Below are 22,453 nucleotides of genomic sequence, written 5' to 3'. Positions count from 1 at the left end.
CCCCCAGAAACTCCTCGCAGCGGGCGTCTGTTTAGCGCTTAATTAATGATGAATATAAAAATTGCCGCCGCAAGGAGGAAAGAGAGCAACGTAGCTGGGCGGAGGGAGATGCAAGATGTGGGATTTCGCTTAGTTTCTTTTTGTTTTTGCGTTCCGCTGGCCATTCGGCAATTGCAATGTCACTTAACTCGCAGCTTAGGGAAAGCCTTTCGAAAAGATACACACATTTTACACAAATATGCTTTCACGCAACTGCTTTTGGCTGGGTGGCATCTGCAGTCCCGTTACCAAGAAAAGTGCGCAGATATCAGATACAAACCAAGGCAAAGATACCAATAGCCCAGGCTAAAAAGGTTACCCAGTTCAAGATAGTCTTTTACAGAAGTAATCGCGCAGGCCGAGTATGCGGAGCAATTCTATCTACATGTTTGGGCCGGGTGTGATTTCTGGTGCCTCTGACAATCAAAAAGTGATTAGCAAGACACTCGACAACAGCGGCGACAACGGCAAAAACAATTGGGAATGTCGGCAAGGCCTGGGAAGCGAGAGGTCTGAAAAAAGAGGCGAAATGCTTAACATACAAACACACTTAACGTGTAAACATGGCTAAAAGAGCGTTGACCATATTGGGCTGCACTCCGGCGGTTTACGCACGCCAGCAGCACGAACAACAGGTACAAGCAACGACATTGGCAACGGGACAGGCTAATATGACTGGCCAGAAGAAGATGCTGCCTGGGAACCGGTTGGAGCTGGTTTGACGTTGCCCCCTCCCAACCCCTTTCTCCTGCCGACATTATCAACATAATCAAGGGGCCCGCTTGCAGCACCCCTCCCCCCACCGCCCTCTTCGCGATTTCTAAGCCTTTTCAACGCTCATAAATTGAGCCGGCAAGACACCAGCAAATATTTTGCAAACGCAATGAAAATTGCGGCTTGGCCTGGTTGGGCTGGCTTTGTTGATTGGGGGAGTGGGGTTTGGGGGGTTGGGAAAAAGAATCTTTCGCATATGGGCAACGGTACTTTCTGCAATTATCCGTTGTCTTGGCCAAGAAGCGAACGTTGTCGAAGATGCGGCCGCTAAAGCAAATATGCGCACTTGGCATTGTCCCGCCGAAGACAACGACGCACTAATAGCCCCGAAGATGGGGCCTTGAGCTGGGATGGCATGGAGGATGGTGCCCCTCCAGTACCCAGTACCCAGCACCTATTACCCAGTAACCAGGATGCAGTCATGAGGAGTGTCTTGGGGTCTGGGCTGGCTGTCTTGCGGTTTTTGAGGTTTGCGTTATGCGCAACAGATTATCAAAATGCTTAGAGGAGCCATGGAGCCCGGGAACCAGAGGCTTTTGACCAGGCCTAGGCGAAATCCAGCCAGGCCATCCGACAACGGTTTATGTCACATGAAAGTAATGAAATTAAATTCCCCCTGCCACACACACACACACACACACAAGCTCAGACACTTTGTGCAGTTTTGATATGTGCGATAATTTTAAAAGCCAACCAACTTGGCCAGGACAAGTCTCAGTTGAGGCCGCAGTCTTAGCCCGAGACTGCGTAAAAGCCAGAACCAAAGGCCTGGCCATCTACGCAATATTCTGCAATCAAGTGTGCATATTTACTTCCTGTAATTGAGCATTTATGGCTTTTATGGCCTAACGGATTTGCCCGTCCTCGGTCTGGGCCCTCCTCCATAATTGTTACGGCTTTGGCTTTAAAACGGCCAAGATGGATGGAAGGGAGATTCAGGATTCAGATCGAGGCTGAGTCATGCGCTTAAGTCTATTGATTATAAAGTTTATGCATAAATTGTAAATTGATTTGGCAGTTAATTGATTTGCCAGTGTCTTCGCCCTGTGTGTGTATAGGAGTGTGTTTAAGCCCGAAACTGATGAGTAATGACTTTGATATTGGCCGAAAGTTAGCATAAATCGATGCACTTCGAATCGCTCAGCTCGGTTGGGCTCCATTGGATTCGATTCGCTTCGATGGGGTAAGTACTTTTGCGGCACATCCAGAGAAAGTTTCCCGTGCATAGTTTATGGCCATTGGAATGTGTTGGGTCCATTGGGGCTGGAATGCTGGTGCATTAGTTGGGGCTACACATTAATAAGTTATGGCATTTCATTAGTTGATGAGCAGCAGATTCGAGTTATGTTAATGGCAATAAGCGCCGCAATTCCGTTTTGCAAAGCTTTTGTACAGGACACAGCCAAAAAGGAAATGCCATGCAAAATAATAAGTTTCAAACTTAGTTATCATCGTAGGACTAGCAGGCCATTCTTATCCCATTGAAGACCTTTTGCCCAAATCGAAATTCCCCTCAACTCCCCATAGCAATTGAAGCAATTTGCTACACACCCACACTCAATAAAAGAGCCCAAGGCAATGTCGAGGCTAAATATCACAGAATTAAATAACAAAATATTTGTGCCTCTGGAGAGCAGTAATAAAAAACTTCAACTATTATTTATTCTCATCCATATAATTTGCCAGCATGTATTTATGATTTATAAAGGAGCGACGGGTGCGTAGGCACTTTGTGAGTGTGCGTGTCTCCACTGGAAGTAGTGCTTTAAGGAACAATAGAGAGTGTGATCCAGTAGAGCCATTGAGCTCAGCACGCGAATCGCTTCGGTTATAGATACAAGCTCGCACTCCCGCGAAACACGCAGCCAACACTCCCAGAACCACGAATCCAAATGGAAGAGGAACAAATTGGATAATGTCTATAAAACTAATTGAATTCTAAGCGGTGAGCACGCCACCAAGCCACATCTGTGAGAAAGTAATGAAAGCACCAGCGGACCAATCAAACAAATACAATAAGCGAAAAGCGAGAAGCGAGTAACAAAAGCTGAGAACGAAACACAGAGCTCCGCATCTGAACTCTGAAGTGATGACATGCAAGCTGTGGGATAGATTTATCTACGAACCGATGACGAGTGTGTGTGGGCAGCAGCTAGAATTTGTGGTACGAGCAGGGAGAAAACAATTTCACACACAAATTGTACGAGTACAAGCAGAAAAATGACTCAAAACACTCCAAGATGTTCGCATGTCAGGCACCAAAAAAATGAAATACGAAAAGTGGAAAAAACGCAGAACAAAAAGCTCATTACTCATATGCCAATCAAAAGGGAGAGCTGGGAGGTTTTCCAAACCGGACCCGGACCCGGACCCCAAACAAGCCGCAGATCTTGCGATGCTCGAACTGGACCGAAATGCCATAATTAATCATTCGCCGATAATTAACAGCGCAGTACGACCAAATAGAACATCGCGCTAATGCCAATGCTAATGTCGATGGTAATGGAATGTAACTCCCAGATACTCGCGCATCTAAATCTGGGGAAAAAGAGCGCACGCATGGGGTCAATAGGTTGCCAAAACTGTTGTTACATTTCGAGCAACTTTAATGAGTTTGTAATGAAGCTGCGGCACCGGTGCGGTTCGCCTTATTTTTGTGCAGCGTAACCACTTGAAAATGAGATAAGCAGATGGACACCGACCAGATACGCTGGATACCAAGAGCTCGGCCCTTCCCGCCGCCGCTGTCAATTCTTGGCCAACCTTCGGGTTGAGTGATGTACTGCGCTGGCCATAAGCACAAGCACAAAACATCGACATCGCATCGATGGTCATTAGCAAAAGATGACGACGACTGGGATGTTGATGGCGCTCCGCTGATGTTGCGCACTCGTAATTCTCCTATAATGGATCTGTTATCTGTGCGCTTAATGGAATGGGTCTCTTCGAGACTGGGGATCGGGGTGGAGTGCCCGTAGGGGTAAGCTACAGTCGGAGTGACTGACAGTCTTGGGGCACGCTTAAAACTTGAAATTAAATAATTAGTCGGTGGCCAAGTTCGCCGTATTTTTTGTTTTGTTTCGCTGCGTATTTAGATGGGGCCAGGGTAACGACCTTTTAAGTACTTTTAAGATACTAATCGCTTCTTGGTTTTTGTTGGCTGCTCTAAACAGCTAATGGCTTGTTGTGGCTTGTTTGTTGTAGTTCACTACCGCCAGCGAGTGCAACAAAGTCGCCAGCCACTTCGGATGGCACTAATTAACGTCAGAGAAGCTTTTGGCTCTTGGCTCTTGGCTTTGGGCCCTTTCGGCCTTGGCCAGCCGGCAGTAGCGACAGCTCGGCGTTGAAACCGTTTTCACAAAACTTTTCTCAGATGCGTATTAATTAAAATTTTGATAAGACTCCCGCTCCTCGGGGCGCGTGTAATAAAAGTTGAAAATAAATTACACGAAATTAGTATTTCTCTTTAGGTGTGGCATCATCATCATCATCGTCGCTCTTTCGGCGCAGCGGCAGCGGCAACGGCAAAGGGCTTATCGCAAAAGTATCTACAAAATAATGGGCGACTAATAGGCCGGGACCCCATCCGCATCCCCATCTTCAGATCCACTTCTTGGCTTGTTGATTAGGTCAGCTTTTAAAGCGGATTCGCCGAGGCCATTTACCGCCTGTCCCCGTCTTGAATTCAGTAGAGTTGACCCGACTTGGCTTGACTTTGCGTGACTTGGCTGACTTCTACGTCTCCTACTCTGCGGATGAAAGTGGGCAAAGTTTCTGCTCGCAGGGGAACTCCGAGAACGGACTTACAGAGTTACACTTATAGTCGTCGTCGGCGCTGTGGGAGTGTCAACTTCAGATGCTAGTCAACTGGCCAATAAATGATGATAGTTCTGGGTGAAATCCGAGTGGCCGGGGAAACTTATCAAATATTTGTCCCACTTGAGTGATATCCCAATAAAGCTGTGTGTAAGCGGTTGGTAAGACTTAGGAATGCTTAAAATGCCAGCTAGATGCGTGCTTATCTGTAAGATACATTTCAAATTTCGGAGCCGTTTGTTTACAGCTAGGAAATGAAATATTTTGATGTGATTGAGTTCGTATGGCGTTCGATGCATTTTCAAATTGTTTATTTTATTCTGGTACGTTTATTACTCACGCTTGATATTTTATGCCTCCCTAAATATTTCCCAACAGTTTATAATATTCAATTTAGATCTCACTCAATTGGCTTAAAGTTTTCCCACAAGCCTTTCGAAAACCAAAATAAACTTGAGATTTTGTCAGACTCACGAAATAATCATAATAATGGCAGAAGATATAACCATGCCACCAAAAACCATTTTAAGTATGCCAGGCCAAGGCACATGGCAGTTGCCCAAAAAACCGAGCCAAAGGAAACCCAAATTGAATGCGAAAATTCCCACACATTGTTCAATCTAATGAGAACTATGTCAGTGCCTGCTCCATCGTTTATCCCCCATCTGGGCCCCCCATTTGGGCTTCCCGCCCAAAATACTTAAGCTTATGCTTATATATTTGCCCTTGGGCTGACACTTAAGATAAAAACTCTTGACAGAGAGACTCTCAATGTCGATTCGCCCGTAGGCTTGAGGCTCCGGATTCCATTCCCTCTGAATCTGCTTAAAGTCAATTGAACAAATTCTAGAAGCGAGTATTTTATGGTCAATGTGCTGCTCTCACTCTCTCGGTGTGTGTTGAATTTTAAATGAAAATTCCATAAATGCCCGCCACATAAAAATGTACTGGCTATGCCTATTCATATTTCATACCCATCCTGACGACAATAGTATTCCAAAAATTAGACAATTAGTGGGCGACGAAGCCGCTCTGATTGCCATAAATATTTTCATATCGGAAATATGCATAATTGCATAATTTGTTTCAATTAGCAGGCGGCCAGCAGTCAGCAGACACTTGTAATTAAGAACTTAAGGGCGATAAACTTCTGTGGGCCGAGGGAAGGGGAAAAACACAACATGCCAAAAGCACTGAGCCCGAGGCAAGTGCACACTAGACCTGGTCCTTTGACGCAGTATCCTTTGTCACTCACCCACACTTGGGCACCTGTGGCACTTAATTAATATATTAAATCGGCATATCTATTTCAGCTCTAATTAACCTTTTAACCTCTCCACAAATCGGCGCCTCTACAAAAAGTCAAAGCGAGGCTCGACCCCACCCACACCCACAAAAACCGGGGTGGTGATGTGACAGTCACGAGTCCCATTATACGATATTGTATGTACAGTTTGAAGCAACTCGCAATTACCAACGACACGTCAAGATGTGAAATTAACACCGTCACACAAGCAGACCGAGCAGGGGGCGGGGCCGGTCGGGGGCGGCAGACAGACATATTAATGTATCTGGCTGGTATTTAACATTCAACAACAATAACAATCACTATGTGTGTGGGTGACATTTGCGTCGGCTGCCTCGAAAATCATTAAATCACACAGCAACAACGGGAAGGAAAAAAGCTTTCCCTGCTTGTGTCAGCCGTACAATTGGCCTACCACCCATCGTCCTCCCCGCCCACGCATATCCTGCCAGGCCAGAAGTGAAAAAAAGACGGAAAAACGAAAAAGAAGAGGAAAACGAAGAGCTACGCAACCACAGCACGCAATACTCGCATTTCATTAGACACTTTGCAGTGACGACTCCTATTACTCTTCCTGGAGGGTCACCCACTTCAATAGTGTCCCTGAAAATGCTGCCACTTCCTTTGGCGCAGGACCTTGGCCAAAGTCTTACAAATGAACAAGGAAAATTTGCGTTTTATTGGCTACTATCGGAATGAAGTTCAAACAGAAGCCTGAATTGTGACCGCAGTAACTAGATGTCACACCTTTGTATAATACCGTCATTCATTTTCTCGACTTTCCTGAGCACGTCCCGGGAAAATGACATAACTCGGCAATAAATATGTGGCAATAACTCCCGAGCGGCCAGATTAAGTGATATAATCAAGTAACAACCGCAGAACTAAAAACTATTCCATTAGCTAGGGAAGCGCGGACGGAGTGCCAACAAAAACTTTGCTGTCCAACGCCACAAATGAGTTTGTCATTATTCAAGCGGCCGGCAAAGCCGTCCCCTGTACATATATACATTTCGCGCACCTTTTTTGTGGGACTGTGACTGTGACTGTTTGTTTTTGCCACAAATTAATTACAATCCAAGTTGAGTGGCAAAATGTTTTTCTTGTGTACTTTTCATACAACATATTTATCAACGCACTGGCAGCGCAAAATGTTTGCCCTGGGAACGAGACTTTGTGAGAATAAATTGGATGATATTACGGCGACAACTTTTCATTTAGTTGGCCGGCCTGGACTGCCCTTAATTTCCGTCCACACGCATCGGAAAAATCGCAGAGCGTTTCTGCGGGGCATGAAAAATCGTTAGGCGCACAGAACCCCCATCTACCCCTCGAAAATGTTCCTTGTGCTGGGTTTTTATTTTGCGCTTCACTTACCTGAAAATAGGTTTGACCCTTGTCCACCCAGCCGATGGCCATATCGGCACCAGCCAGATTGCCATCGGGCGAGAATCCGAACCCGACGTAGCCCAGGGTACGTGCCTGTATTTCAAATGTTATATCCTGATTAATGATTTGCCATAGTATGCGAAAATCCTCATTCAAATCGATGGCGTGATCCCAAATGGGTGTTCCTGACGCCGCCGCCGCCGCCGCCGAAGTTGCCGCAGTGCCGGCTCCGACTCCGGATGCTGCCGATGCTGCCGATGCGCCCGATGTTTTGTTGCTCCGAGTGGCCAGCTTGCTGGCAGCCCGGACTCCGCTGGCCAGAAGGAGGAGCAGCAGGAACAAGCTGAACGTGTGGCAGGATATAAAACATCTGATTAACGATGACCGCCTTGAACTTGAGGCTCTTCTGCTGCGCAGCAATGTTGCTGCCGGGCTTTGTGCTGTTTGTGCTGGTGGGGCAAGTTGGAGTGTTGCTGGTGGCGCAACTGCCTTCCGAAGCCGTGGGTAAGCCATTTTGTGAGATTGTTTGCTGGGTGCTTGGGTTTAGCAAATAGTTGTGATTACTTTCCTTGTTGCCACGTTGACATTTATTGCGCGCAAAATCACTGGACGATGGCTCGTAATTACGCAACTTGTGATCGCTGTGCTTCCTTTGGTCTTATCACAGTTACGAGTATTTACTTAAGCAGTTTTACTTTCGCTGCTGCTTCCTGCTTCCGATTTGTGCTCATTAGTTTCGCTTGTCACACGAACAAAGCCGCGGATGAACACAGCTTAAGCTCTGGCTGATCGGCGGAAGCAACCTGAAAGTTGGGAGGAAAGAGAAAAAATGTTATATAATTGCTATAATTTGTTGTCGGCTATAATGGTTGAAAGAACTCGATTCCTGCCCTCTTCTTTCGTGCTGCAATGTTTAAACGCATATAATTACATAAATTATGAACCGGTATCTATGGGATACACATCCCCAGCTACTCGGATACTCGTCTACCCAAGCCGCGCAGACATCCATACATCCATTCATCCATCCGTCTATCCACACATCACAACAAAGTTGATGGTCGTGAGTTCGTCAACATTTTCCTTGAAGCGTTAATTAGCCTGGTCACGCAGTTTTCACTGCAATGTACGGCGGAAATCGCAATTGTTCAGAGTACTCGAGTGAGCGGAAAACTTAAATTCCGCGCGGCGATAACTACTGAAAACTGAGATGTAAGAACTGGAATCCCACAAACTGGAAGATGGCAAATATAATCTCTCGCACTTACTTAAAACGTTACAATTTAGGAATGAAACAGTGTATTTGTGTATTAGCTTGACTAATTCCGGCTCAACTTCTTCGATGTCAAGCGTCTTCCACTTCGCTCGCAATTAGTGCGTGCTGGCTTGGCCAAAGCAAATCGAAGATAATTACGGCTTGTCATAATTTTAATGAAGCAGGTCGCCCAGAACCCGAACCCGAACCCGAGATAAATAGCTGTCCGTTTGTCCGCTTGTCCGTTTGTCCGTTTGTCCGTAACTCTGTCCGGCCGTGTAGCCCGCCTTCAGTTAGCTGGGAAGCCATGTGGGGCGAGGCCAGACTAGGGCGAGAAATGGGATTTATTGTATTAAATCGCCGCGACTTAGCCAAGCGAACCGCAAGCGCATTGCCGACGTCTAGTCCATCCGTATACCACCAGTGGTCCTACGCTCCAGGCCCTCCTCCGTTGCCATCGCAGCTGTCTGCGCATATTTGGTGTGCGGTTACATTTGATTACATGCCAAAAGTGCTCTCCCAGCCGCCCCCTGTTCAGCTAACACTCCCTTACACAAATCTTTAATTTGACGTCGACGTTTTGGGTAAATGTCAAATGCTTGGTAATTTGTTATAAATAGCCAACTTCCGCTGGCCCGACACAACTCATAGACACCGCCGTAGCTGTGTGCGTGTGTATTGCTGGGATACAAAAATGTATTTGCGCTAATTCCAAGTGCTTAGTCGCGTGTTCGAAGTTGACAAAGGTCAACAAACGCAAACGCCAGGACGACAAACAGAATTGTAGGGCCCCAAACGGAGCATGATTTTAGAGAAGAGAATGCTTTCCCCCAGGCCGAATAAAAAATGCCCTCACTCACGCTCACTCTCCAGATAGTAATACCGTTTTGATTATCTTATGCGATACGCCCTTGGGAGAATTGAATATCTCAACAAGATATAGCCCGCCATAACAATCTCTTCCTAATGTTGACCAATAAAAGTAATTTTAGGAAGTTCCTGCCATTCGACAAATGTATCTCGAAGATACGAGCGCAATATTCTAGCAGATTTCTATGGTATATTTATAGGTGACTTTTATGTTTCACTTCCTTCCCAACGACAAAGTTATTGTGCCGACCCTCCGCTCCACCGTTGTTATCAAAAATGTATCCGAAAGATACACAACAATGAGCCTGATGTGGCTCCTCTTGCTCCATCTGCTCGATGGCGCTGAGTGACGGCCGGCAACGTTAAATGACGTTGATTATAATTATGCGGACTTGTACTGTGTACAGCACAGGGCAACAGGGAACCCCTGTTTTTGCTGTAGCTCTTGCTGTTTGTTATTATTATTGCTGTCGTCATCATTATCATCATCATGGTCGTCATTGCCAGGCAGAGTTTGCAGTCTGCAGACTTCGACTGTCGTTGATGGGGCGGTCAGATGAATGATGTCTCTTAAATACAGGCCGAGCCCGGGCAAGGCCAATCGTTCTCATCATCATGATTGCTGCTCTGGCCGTCGCTGCTGCTGCCGTAAAATTCAAGCCAATTTAGCCTGGAGGGAGGCAGGTCGGGCAGGTCCGGCAGGTTCCTCCTTCCGCCAGGCTGCACAGCATGTTGCCCAAGACCAAGACGACATTCATAAGTACAAGTGGTGCTCGACACAGCTCCTCCTTGCCCGAGTATCGATCATTTCGGGCTGGGGATCTCCAGCACCATCTCCAGAGGACATTCATAAGCACAAGTACTTCGCCCGGTCGCTCGTATAATATTATTACTTGGCGAATTAACTACGCCAAAAGCAAAACAAACACAAACTCGAAGATGGCTCCGCCAACTGGTTCTAAAAGGCACGAAATGGCTTCCGTAGACACATTAGTCGCTTTTACACAAAAAGCCCAGACAAAACGGACAGAGCCCCCCTCTACCACCATCGCCATCTGATGAGAGCGCAAAAAGATGCAACTGAATGAGGCATATAAAGGCCTTCCCAAGCGCCGCGCGGCACGGAAAAAAGAGCCAACAGAAGCGGAAAGAAAGAATGGGAGAAAGAGCGAAAGAAAAGCTGGAAAAAATGAATACAAGTCAAAGACTTTGTCCAATGGGTTTCATCATTGCACGATTTGTAGATGGCTCGGCTGTTGGTTCTACAGGAGGGGAGGCTGTGGCCCCAGATCTGGTCTGTGGCTGCTTCTGTTCGCCGACGGACGGACAACGACATTGATGAGGATGTTTTGCCATGGCCACAGTGGGGCAAGTCCACATGGAAGAGGTCTCAGGGGTCCGAAGGTGTTTGCACTAGGCCAACCTCATATTGACTACCACCCTGAGTTGGAAAATTAGCCAACTAATCAGTTTCAGTTTCCTTGCAGCATGTGCCTCACTCAGACCGCTCCAGATAACCAAACTATTGCAATAAATTGTCTAAAGCAAATTCCATTTCAGTATCCAACTTAAAGGTAAGCGAATCTATTGTTCTGAGCTGTCGATGCTTACGGCAAAATAAATGATATTGTGCCATCACGGCCATACCCACTGGGAAATCTGATGCTATACAAATTGTTTTCTGGCTGCCGTCATTCTGGGGTATTCCATTCTCTTAATTGATTCCATTCTAATTACACTATTTAGCCAACTCATTGGCCCAATCACAAGCCATTCCTGCCCTCTCCAGTTCACACATCATTAATAACGATGGGTTCTGATTTGCGCCAACTGCTGTTCCTTTCACCTTCCACTTTCGGCGGTAATCGAATGCTTTCACATTTTAATACCTCTCGCCACCATTAGTAATTAGTTAATTTTTTGGCACATTTCGATACTTTCTAATCGCATCCCAGTGTGCAGTTTGTTGCAATTTCTTTGCTAGCCGCTGGCCCAGGAAGCCGGGGATCGGAGAAAGGGGCTGGTTGGCTGGTTGGCTGGTTGGCTTTCCGTGTATGTTTTCATTTAGCAGATACAAGCGGCATGAACACGGGATGCTACTGGGCCTTCGTCATCGTCCAAGATGCTCCATCATGTGGCTGCAACAACTACAACGACTGCAACATCAATAACAACAACAGCCATGCCGTGCGTTCCTGAGTTCTGCGGTTGCCGCAGCTTGATTATAAATGTACGAGGCAACTTGTATGACATGTAAGTTGTTGTACTTGCAGCCGAGAGTGCATCTGTATCTGTATCGGTATCTGTATCGGTATCTGTGAGAACGTGCATCTGTATCTGCATGTGCATGTGTGGTTGTCACTGCACCTGTCATCCTTGCAGCCTGCCAGCGAAAATTGCCAGTGCCGTCAGTGCGGTGGGGAAAAATTATTATTTATCGTCAACGGAGCAAGGTTTTCTGAGACAAGTCAAACTGGAATTATGCGGGTATGCACGTTTATACAGATGCGCTGGGACTCCACTAATTACTGCACATTTGCTTACTCGAGTGGCTCTTCTGCCGGCGTCTTCAGGCCCATCAGCCCATCTACCCTTCTGCCCTTCTGCCCATCGGACCCACTTCCTTCGCTCGCCGCCTTGCAGATTTAATTGAGTAAAAAAATTGACTAATTAGAGTGAGTCCAAAGCACTTGGCCCCGGGCAACAGAGGCGGCGGAAAAAACAAGTCTGGGCTGAGCTCGCCTTGAGTTGAGTGGAGATTTTCGGGACGGGTGGAAGAGGAGGAACTACCTGTTCTCATTTATTAGGGCCTGGTCAAGAGCGGTTTGAATCAAAACTGCGCCTGCGACCCAAGGCTTCTGTGTCCATCGTGTGTCGTCTTCGTATTTAATGATCATTAAACAAGCTGGCAGCCAATTGCACTAAAAGCTGCAGGCTTCTTCTGACTGCCTACCCCCAGTACAGTGGGTCGAACATGAGAAGTTTGGGCGCATTAGGCTTTACTCGGTCAGAGGCCTTTGAGTTGGACTGATCCGGGACGTAGCCCACTGTGAGTGGCCAGCCGGCTGATGAAAACTATTAGTGAAGGCAGCTATGGAGCTGCAAAGTGGCTGCCTTTCGCAAATTGCACCGACATTCCAGCAGTTCTTACCTGGGCTTCTTCAGCTCCAGCTCCAGCTCCAGCGTAATTTAAATAATCGTAAAAAATAATAATTCCTTCTATTGGATGTCGGGATGGCCATGTTCAGCGCCCTGCTGCCTGTTGATTATTATGGCCCTGGTAATATCTTTTGCTCGTTAGCAATTTTCGTTTCGAATAAATAGTAATTAGTGTGCCGAAAAGAGTTGAGTCCCCCGCCACCCCGTGTGCTGCTTTTTATTGGCATTCTGCACCTCCTGCCTCCTTTCACCTGCAAACTATTACACAAAGCTTTTTGCACTTTGCTGACGTTCTCTGTTTTGGGCACTTTTATTTGACATTTTTCATTAAACACGAAATGAAAAAAGGTTTTCTTGCCATCAAAGCGGGGCAAAGGGGAACGGGGGAACGGGGGCAAAGAGGAAAAGGGGGAAAGAGGAAAAGCGGTGCTGTCGGCCTCAGAGCTGCGTTGACATAACATTTTTGTATAGCTCCGCCCGACCTCGGTCTTCTCACCACTTTGGCATGGAAGTTTGAAGGCATCTGGGGAAATATGTCAGCGTAGTTTAAGTTTTTAACATTTTCAACTGGTGCTGGGTGGAGATTGCTATTTACTCTGGCATAATTGGCTTGTCGGCATAGTTATAAAAAGTTATACTTGGGTGCAATTGGATTAAATGCACGGATATATAAAAACACACACACTGCTAAAAGTTGGCAAGCTCTGGTTATCTTTTGAGTTGGCTCTAAGGAGAGGCAAACAAAGGCCGAAAAAATTCCAACTTTAAAACGGAATATCTGAATCCAAAAGTATCTGCGCTGTGGCATATCCATCTTATCAAAGGCATATGTTAATACGTCATGAGGAGGGTTCTATCTCCATGCATTGCTCTTCTATGGATGATTGATAGGGTTGGTTTGGAAAGGTCTGTGCGGATAATTGGACGATCTTGACCTTTGGCCTCGCAATTCAGTATGCAACTCAAATCTCGAAGTCCGTCTGCCTGCAGAATATAACTGGGTTTACTCTGGGTCTGCTTTGTGATGTTAGCTTGCAATGGATACACAAATAGCTGGAGAAAGCTGCCAGCCGGCTTTCCAGCCCCCACTCTTGCTACTTCCAGCGAGTTCTGCTGGCTGTGTGTCATCTTTTTGGCTTATCAGCTGCGCATCATAAAATTTGCCTCTTCTCTCAGCTCTCAGCTCTCAGCAATTGCGAAACTCCGTTCACTTTTCTCCAGCACTCCGAGCCGAACGTTCCTTTTCTATTCCCAGGCCGGTAACTTTCTTTTGTTTCTGTCTATTGCTATAAGTCGGGACCCCGTTACAACTACTCCCCGCAAGTCTCCCCGCCCCACACTTCTCGTAGTTGTGTTTTTTTGAACCAGGCAAGTGAATTTTCTCATTTTGCACTTGATATTGTTGCCGTTTTTGCTGCCTCCTGCCTGGGAAATTCTTCTGCTTTTTCTGCTTGTGTTTTATTTTGGCAGAGTGAAACTTTTCAACGCTGCCCCTTTTCCCCTTTTCCCCTTTTGCCTCCTTCCCAACACCCCCCTCGTGGACCCCTCTGTCTGGGCTGCCTTTTGCATTTTCGGTAGGTATGAAGGTAGGAAATTTAATCTCAAAGTCGTCATCGTCAACGCCGTCGTGCGCCCTGTACTTGGTCTTATTGTTGTTGTTTTCAACGACGTCACAGAAAATATTTAATTAATTTTTCGAATTTTAATTAAAAAGTTTCCGTTCCGTTACGTCACCTAGCCAGAGCAGATCCAGATTCCGGAATCCGCATCTTGTAGGCTGTGAGTTTTGGCCCTCTTACTGCACCAAGTAGCAAATATTTGGTGGCAGGTAACCCGAGACAACTCTTTCAGCCAGCGCCATCAATCAATTCGCTAAGGAGAACGCAGCTCGCAGCTCGCAACTCGCAGCTCGCAGCTCCAAAGTCCCCACCAAAGTCCATTCCAATAAACATAAAGCAAACACTTAATTGTCTGTCAGCGTTAACAAACCGACAACACAAATATCATATGGCCAGGGGCTGGGAGGCATCGGCATCAGCAACGGCATCGGCATTGGCCGTGGTATTCGTATTGGCCGCTTGTTGTTTCCATAAGCAGGCACACACATATATCACCTGCTGCGCACAGAAAATGTTTTTTCCACAAAACTTGTAAGAGATGCCAACTGGCTGATAGGGCCTCAAAAAGAGAGAACTCCCTAGCCGAACAGAATCCAACCCAACTGAACTGAACTGAACTCACTGCATGCATTTTGTTATCTGTGACAAAGATCTCCTGGCCATTAAATTAACACTTAATGACTTGAGTGTGCGTGTGTGTAGGTGCAGACGACAATGATGACTAAAGGAAAAGCAGCAAAAAGAAGAAAGACTCTCTGCAGCAGCCACACATCATTAGGCGGCAGCGGGGAGGCGTTGCCTGGGCTTTCGTTACCTCGGATATCCAGCCACATCTCTTTACCCTGATACCCTGCCAAAGGGCCTCTCCGACCAGCCTGATGACTTTGTTAGCCGGGCTGAAAGGCTCGACCTGCTGGCCGAGAAGAATGGAAGAACGGACTCACTGGCCTAAAGGACCATAAAGGTCTTCCAACAAAAGATGCCTGGGAACACACCTTGCCCGGCCGAATAGACTTTTGTCTGGTCCGGGTTATCATCGTGAAAAATGGAATTATGGCACAAGGAAATGGATTAGGGAAAGGAAACCTTGTGTCCAAGATGTGATTGCTCTTTCAGAGCTCAAAATAAAGGGGAAGACAAGTGAAATATAGAGTCTGAAATTTAATTTCGTAGGTAGTTTTGAGGGGTTTGTAGGGAATGGACATACATTTCTAAAGATTCAAATTGAATTGTTAATTGAACAATATTTCTTTGAAGTTTTTCTCCTTTTGTAGTTTTAAGTCTTTGGAATTTTTACTTAAATACAAATTTAGTTTTCAGATCAAAAAACGACTACCGATCTGTACATAAATTTATCTGCCTATAAATTTAAATTCTAGAGCCAAGTTTTCTGGTTTCAATTTCTGGTTTCCTCAACCAAAAGGGCATTGAAGGTTCGACGCGCTTGGAGCCACGTATCTCTCAGATTCCATCTCATTTGTATCTACATCTCGCGGGTATCTTGTTTGTAGCCATAAGTTTCGAATTGTTTTTAGACTGACAAAATAAATGATGACAGGCGGCACGGCTGCTATATCGCCGCTCCATTTCTCCCCATGTCGTTAAATCGTTCTAATTTTTTGTTCCCCACGAGATCTCTAATGGGCGATGGGCGGTTGCGGGGTGCGATACATGCCTATATGTATGCTAGATGAATAGATAAATCTGTTTGGGACATACTAGGAAACTGCGTTTCAGAGAAGACTCCGCGGGGAGGAGCGTGTGACGACGTGTGGGCAGAAGTGGAACGCAATTTGATGTTTCTCACTTAATTTGTTACGGCGAGCGCTAACAAATTTCCTGCCATTACCAATTTTCTTGGGCCTCAACTGAGGCATATATTTTTATGATTATTTAAATGTGTCGGGGTATTAATTAATCGAATGCAATCATCGGCAGAGTTCGACAAGTGGCATACATATTTCATTTGTGGCGAGACAAAATCAGTGCAGACCAGGGAGCCACCTGTATCGCTGATAAATTTATTGCATAATTGAGCAGGACGAAATCCTCTTCAAGGCTTTAAAATACATTTGTTGTTCTTGGCGCACGCTCCACCTTGATACCGCGTATCCTGCCCGCACGACACTATTCCGTCTGCTCCGGCTGCTCCGGCTTCCTCCTGCTGTTATTTATGAGCTTGTGGTAAACCAACAATGGGGTATGGGGATTTTTGGGGGCTGGGAAATGCGTGTGGTGCGTGCGCCCGTTTTGTTTAATTAAGTAGCACAACTGTAAACAAATTAATTTCAATATTAACAAAGAAGATTATTGAAAATCTCTCGCATTATTTACAATGTTGAATGACAAAACAAATAAATTATTAATTTCCAAGAGCTGCGCCACTCAACTGGATGACAATGCCTGATATTTCCCTTTGAAATGGCTTGAGGTTCCCAGGGTGGGGATGTGGGGATGTGGGGATTCCAGGGGAGAATGTGCACAAAGCAGTCATTTGAGTGTAAACATTCTGTACGATTACAGCTTCGGTTACCGTTTTAATTGTCCCTGCCACAAGCTGAGACGCCACCAACCAGCCCCAAGCCACCCACTCATCCACTCGTCCATTCCTCCAAGGCCCCTCAGCGTTTTCTTCAATGTCATGCTCAGCAGGAGGAGAGGGCTCTGAATGGGGCAAATGTAGCTTGAAAACTGTGGCTTTTGTCGGCGAACAGCTCAGTTGGCTTAGCCAATATGACAACATCTGGGAGATGGGAGGTGGGAGGTGGGAGATGGGAGTTGGTCCCCTGGGTGAGTTTAGCTTGATGATGGAAAAGCAAGTCACTTGTTGAAAGGGTTGGCAAATAATAAAAACAATCGTAGCATTGGATTAAATTAGGGAGGTGCTTGAACGCTGCTGGAAAATATAATTGGGCGGGAGCTAAACTCTAATCCGGGTCGTCTTGAGGGCTTCTAAGCTTTTCTCGGAGTAAAAATAAAAGTTCTCCTGCATCCTATCTAAAATTGGTTGTTCTACTAATTAATGAAGCTATGCTATGTAATCTCCACGGGTTAAAGGGCTTCGTATTGAATTTCCCCCGCTCGTAATAACTTGTCTGATCTCATGTCATCATATGCGTTTAACCTCAATGGCAGTCTCGACGTTTGCAAAACTTGGCAGGACTTTCCGTCCCCTCCCGCTTTCCGACCCTGTCCCCTAACATAACCTTGTGGGTCAGCCATTCCAGCTGCCTTGACTGCTGGTGACATGGAGTCATGGCAAACATGGGCACCGAGCGGGAAAGTGCTGGGCACACAATTAATAAAGCTCAACGTCGACTAAGTCTGTGTAATAAACCAAAACGCTAAGCTAGACAATTAAAGCACAAGCCCTTAGATCGCTTTCGAATGCCGTCGAATGGGGGCTGTCAAAGGCAGTGACACGACATATCTGTGGAATATCTGTGGTTCGTAAACTCAGGAAAGTGAGGAGAGTCCACATAAATAAAGCCGATATGGCGGAAATCTTTGGCTCATTTAAAAAATTAACTTCGAGTACCTTGCCAGTGGCAAAAACGAGGGACGGGGACACAAAGGCGATTTATTGGCCACGCAAGATAAATGGCAAAATGTTTACAATTTCCCAGAGCCCCGCTTCCACATTGAAAACGAAATGTAAGCATTTTTCGCAAAGGTTTTTTTGTTGCCTGTCGAAAAACTTTCGGCAGGTTTTCGCTTCTTTTTTATTTTCCTTTCTTTTTTATTTCCCCCCCTCCGCTGTTTTTAGTTGTTGCTGCCTTTGCTACACATGCGATAAAAATTGCTCAAATAAACTGGCTAAAAGGACTCTGGGCCGAGAAGAGACTCAACTGAGCGACAGGGGCGGCGTCTGCAGCAAAAACATCATTAGCATTACCAAATAAATCACATCCGTTTTTCAGGCGCAGTCCGAGTCCGAAATGTAAGTGATGGACAGGGGGCGGCACACCACCAAAAAAATAAAAATAAAATGATAACAACAAGCACTGCTGTATAGAAAGTGGTACGGACTACAGGATACCACAAAGTATGTCCTTTTTATTGCAGTGAAGTAGGCAATGCGATTATAATTGCTTCACATTGTTCTTGTGGGATATATAATCTTGTAACTGAAAGTGGATCGTTTCCTTAGACCAAAGGTTATAATCCCAACCGAAGGTTAAGTCACGCTTTCTCCAACAACTAGGATTTTGGGCGCAAAGTGTTTTTTGCTGCAATAGAATATATTATAGCAATAATGCTCGTGGTTGCATACAATCTAGATCTAGTTAGCGCAACAAAGGACCTGGTATCATCGGTAAGCTCTGGTAATTTAACCAGATCAGTTGATCTCCTGCACTTAATTGTGTTGATCCATCCCATTTGCTTGCAATACTTTTTCGCATGGCTCATGGTGCGTGTATACCCTTGTCATATATGGCTCGTCGTGGAGTATAAAAAGGATAAAAGCTTTGAACACCGGAGTGCAATAAATTTCTCTCGTGACGAGCATTAAACTTTTTAAACACAGCGAGGAGGAAGAGGAGGAGAGATGGGGCGGCTATGGGAGAAATGGGGAATGGCGAATGGGGAATGCCACAATAGCTCCGAAAGCAATACAAGCGCATAGCGAGCGGCAAGTTCCGTTTAAAGTCCTTTGCCACCCACTGGCCACAACCATGCAACCCCCAGTAATGCGCACATATGGAAAGGGAGCTCGACTGTGTGTGTAGTCGCTGGTTGCGCGCTCCTTTCTCCGCTTTCTCCGCTTTTTCCCTTTATTTTTTCCTTTTTATTTGTGTGCATCAGTTTGGATTTTGTGGTTTGATCCTGCATCCTACTTGCTACATACTTCGGCTATCCCTCAGCGTCGTCGTTGCTCCGCCGATGATAAAGTATGCCAACTGTCAGCCCGCTCCCGCCTGCCACGCCCCGCGCCCCACGCCCCACACCGAACCGCCCACTCGCCCATCTCGTCGGATGCCTGCCTACCAGGCAATACATCAGCTCAGCAACTTTGCCCAATAAATTTTCCTGCACAGCGCTCAGAACCGGCGCCCCGCAGTATGCTATGATTTTTACTGATGTGCAAAGGGAGAGGCTTCGATGGGCATCCTTGGGGAGGAATGCAGTGGGCGGCAGCCTAAACAACTCGCTTACCACAAGTGGGACGGATTATGAGGGCCGAAGGGGTTCGACAAACGGTTTACCTGGGCAGAAGTTTTCTTGCGCTTAAGTTATTGGAATACGAAGTTTAAGCTTTTTTACAGGCAAATGATTTATCATCTGGGAAAATATATCAATTATTTTGACTTCCCAAAGTGTAAGCTATTGAATGTTTAATTTTATTACAAGCGCGGAAGGTTTGGTTATTATTTAAAGTTACCAAGCTGTCGAACAACTCTCTGTAAATAAACATTGTCTACATTTCCATTCTTATAAATAAATGAATATGTTATCAGTAGGTATAATTTGTGGAAGTAATCAACTAACGCATATACCCGCCAACGGAGATGCCCTTGATCCTGGGAGTATGAAATTATAACAAGTTTTGTAACAGCACGAAGCGTTTACATTGTTCGACCACCAACCAGGAGTGACTGGGACTTTGGCCTGTTTAACACGGGAGTTCATGCCGTCCGATCCCCCGATCCCCCGATCCCCCGATCCCCCGCCCTCTGACCGCACTGCCGACCGATTCGACCATCCTGCGTCCTGTTTGTGTCCCGTCACAGTGGCAAATTTTATTGTTGCCCCGGCTGGGGCCAAATCGGAAAGAGGACGGGGGAAGAGGGGTGGGGGTGTGGCGCTGGCTGTCTGTGGAAAAATCTGCATTGGACATAAATGTCAACACCCGAGGAGGCAGAGCAGAGAACAGAGAACAGAGAACAGAGAGGTTTCCCCTGCATCTGTGCATGTGTGTGCTCGTGTGGATTCCTGTCTAAACCAATCTGCAATCAGCTGCAGCTTTTGGCCTGCTCCATTCCGCCCTTCTGCCCGGCTGGTAGAATGCTGAATGCTGCTTCAGTCGGCTCTGTGCTGGGCTGGCCAACTCTCGTATCTTAATTTTTGGCCAGTGCCAGTGCCAGTGCCGTGCCGGCTTTGACGTAGCCGGGAAATGGCCTCAAAAGATGCATTCGGGAACGTTGCAGACATTTTTGGCCAATTGGCAAAATGGGTCAACCGAAATAAGCGCAGTTCAGCACTGCACCACCCGCTGTACGAGGCCCCTCGAATCATAGTCGTCGTTGCAATTGATTGAATACGTGATGTCCATGCAAAAAACAAACTTAAAATCCTCGCCAGACGCCACCTCCACCTCCAATCGAAATCGAAAAGTGGTTTTAAAAACGAAATTGCTGCAAAAACGTTTGCACACTTTTAATCAATAATAAAAGCGGAGCGCGGCGTGAAGGAAGGATGGAAATTGAATGAGCATTTGGCGTGTCTAGGCCTGGTCAGTTGGTTTTGGCCAACTGGGTGGTGGCTTCCGGAATACGGCGGAATACAGTGGAATGCGGACGAGGTCAGCGGCGAGCGTAGGAAGCTATTCAGCCCTTCCTCAAGTCCCCGCCCCCAAGACGCCCACTCAAGTGGGATATTTCCTGATGCATATTCAATTAAGCAATTGAGCAATTATCATAATTTTCAATAAGTTATGACCGACTGATAATTTTGCCCAATTTCCAACTTTTCGGCGGGGCATATTGGTGGATTTTTTTTGTGAAACGACCGCAGATTGTCTGCAAGGTGTAACCATATCGCCCGACCACAATTTGCAACAATTGCAACCGATTCGCCTGTCTGACCCTAACTGACTGGACAATATAATTTATAGAAATCCGCTTAAATTGTATTGCTAAAAAAAGAGAAATGGCGGCCTTTTCCGAATGGTAATTATATGGAGAGCCATACCGAATGGTAATTGTTAATTAAAATTGAAATCGAAATGAGAACTTGGTCGATCATTGAAGCAATTTGCAAACTGCGCTGATTAATTTATTTATCTTAATAGCGGGGCGGGGGAAAGGCGGCGAGAGCTTAATATTAAAAGTGCATTTATTATTAAAAAATTCGATATAACTCCATAAATATCTGGTCGGTGCGTCAAAGGGGCGGTGCGTAAATTGAATAAATTTTCGTTAATTGTTGTCGCGCACCTGTGCGTATCCTTCGTGTCCTTTGGCGGAGTGGCCTCCGCGGAGGCCTCCGATAGTCGTGCGGTCGATTTGTGGCATATGAAAAAATATTAAGTGGCACCCTCATGCCACAACCCGCCCCCTGACCCCTTGCGGGCACATTGTCTGCCCTTTGACATGCAATATATAATTTTTACGCTGTGGAGGCTCTCCGCTATCTGCTCTCCATCCATTCCATTCGCCATTCAAACCAAAACCGAGGCGAGCCGGTCTCATCCCAGATGCTCCTGGCAATTTGTTGTATTTTTGTGGCACGGCCAGCGAGTTTAATTAATTTACATGGAATTTACAACAACAAGCGAGGCCAACTACAACTACAAGCGACATGTGCAAGTTAAGCGGGAAAGGTGAAAAATGAAAAATAATCGAATTGACTGTCCGACCACGGAGATATACAAAAATGGCCACCGATATATACGTACGTATGTACATATGTACATCTGATACATACATGTATGTATAGTCGTGTATCTGGGCTAAGGGAAACAGGCCTAATGCCGATTCACATGACATCCGACATTTTCCGTCACCAGACAGAGCCAAGTGGCGCATATTTGGAGTGGGGTTGCATAAAAGTTTAATTAATATGACTATATTTGTGGTTGGAGACTCAACCTACTGAGCCCAACACATGCCGTTTATTGATACCGTTTGACGAATGCACAAGGAAACTTTAAATGCTTTATGAAATAATAAATAAATTTCCATCTTAATCCGTGGAAAAAAAACTGATAATGGGGCATGGAGTGGAAATCACCTCAAGAACAACAGCTTTCAATCATTAAGCCGATTTGCATTGTCCAAAATCCAACCATAAACATGTGCGTGCCATTGTGCCTAATAAAACAGGAAAGCACAAACAAAGGACCGAAAAACCATTTAGCCAGGTCCACAAAAACTTTTCATTTTCCAGCACGCCCTAATCCGCAAGCGAAGCTCGAAAAGTGCACAAATATTTCGGCAAAAACAATACAAGTCCGAAATTTAAATATGAGATGTAACAAAGAATTCTACAGAGCTAAAATATATT

General features: G+C 45.9%; 1 protein-coding gene across 1 annotated transcript in view; it reads right to left on the bottom strand.

Annotated features, from left to right (window-relative positions):
* Positions 1-22,453, bottom strand: part of LOC6543980 (MOXD1 homolog 2) — a 106,500-nt gene that overhangs the window by 51,439 nt on the left and 32,608 nt on the right. The window contains exon 2 of the mRNA XM_001973685.3: positions 7,313-8,127. Within this exon, the coding sequence (XP_001973721.1) occupies positions 7,313-7,837 (525 nt within the window). The 5' untranslated portion in view covers positions 7,838-8,127. The remainder of the gene's footprint in view (positions 1-7,312; positions 8,128-22,453) is intronic.

Source organism: Drosophila erecta, unplaced genomic scaffold (genome assembly GCF_003286155.1).
Source record: "Drosophila erecta strain 14021-0224.00,06,07 unplaced genomic scaffold, DereRS2 tig00000021-arrow-pilon, whole genome shotgun sequence".
Classification (NCBI taxonomy): Eukaryota; Metazoa; Arthropoda; class Insecta; order Diptera; family Drosophilidae; genus Drosophila; species Drosophila erecta.
This window is presented reverse-complemented; position numbering and strand designations above follow the sequence as displayed.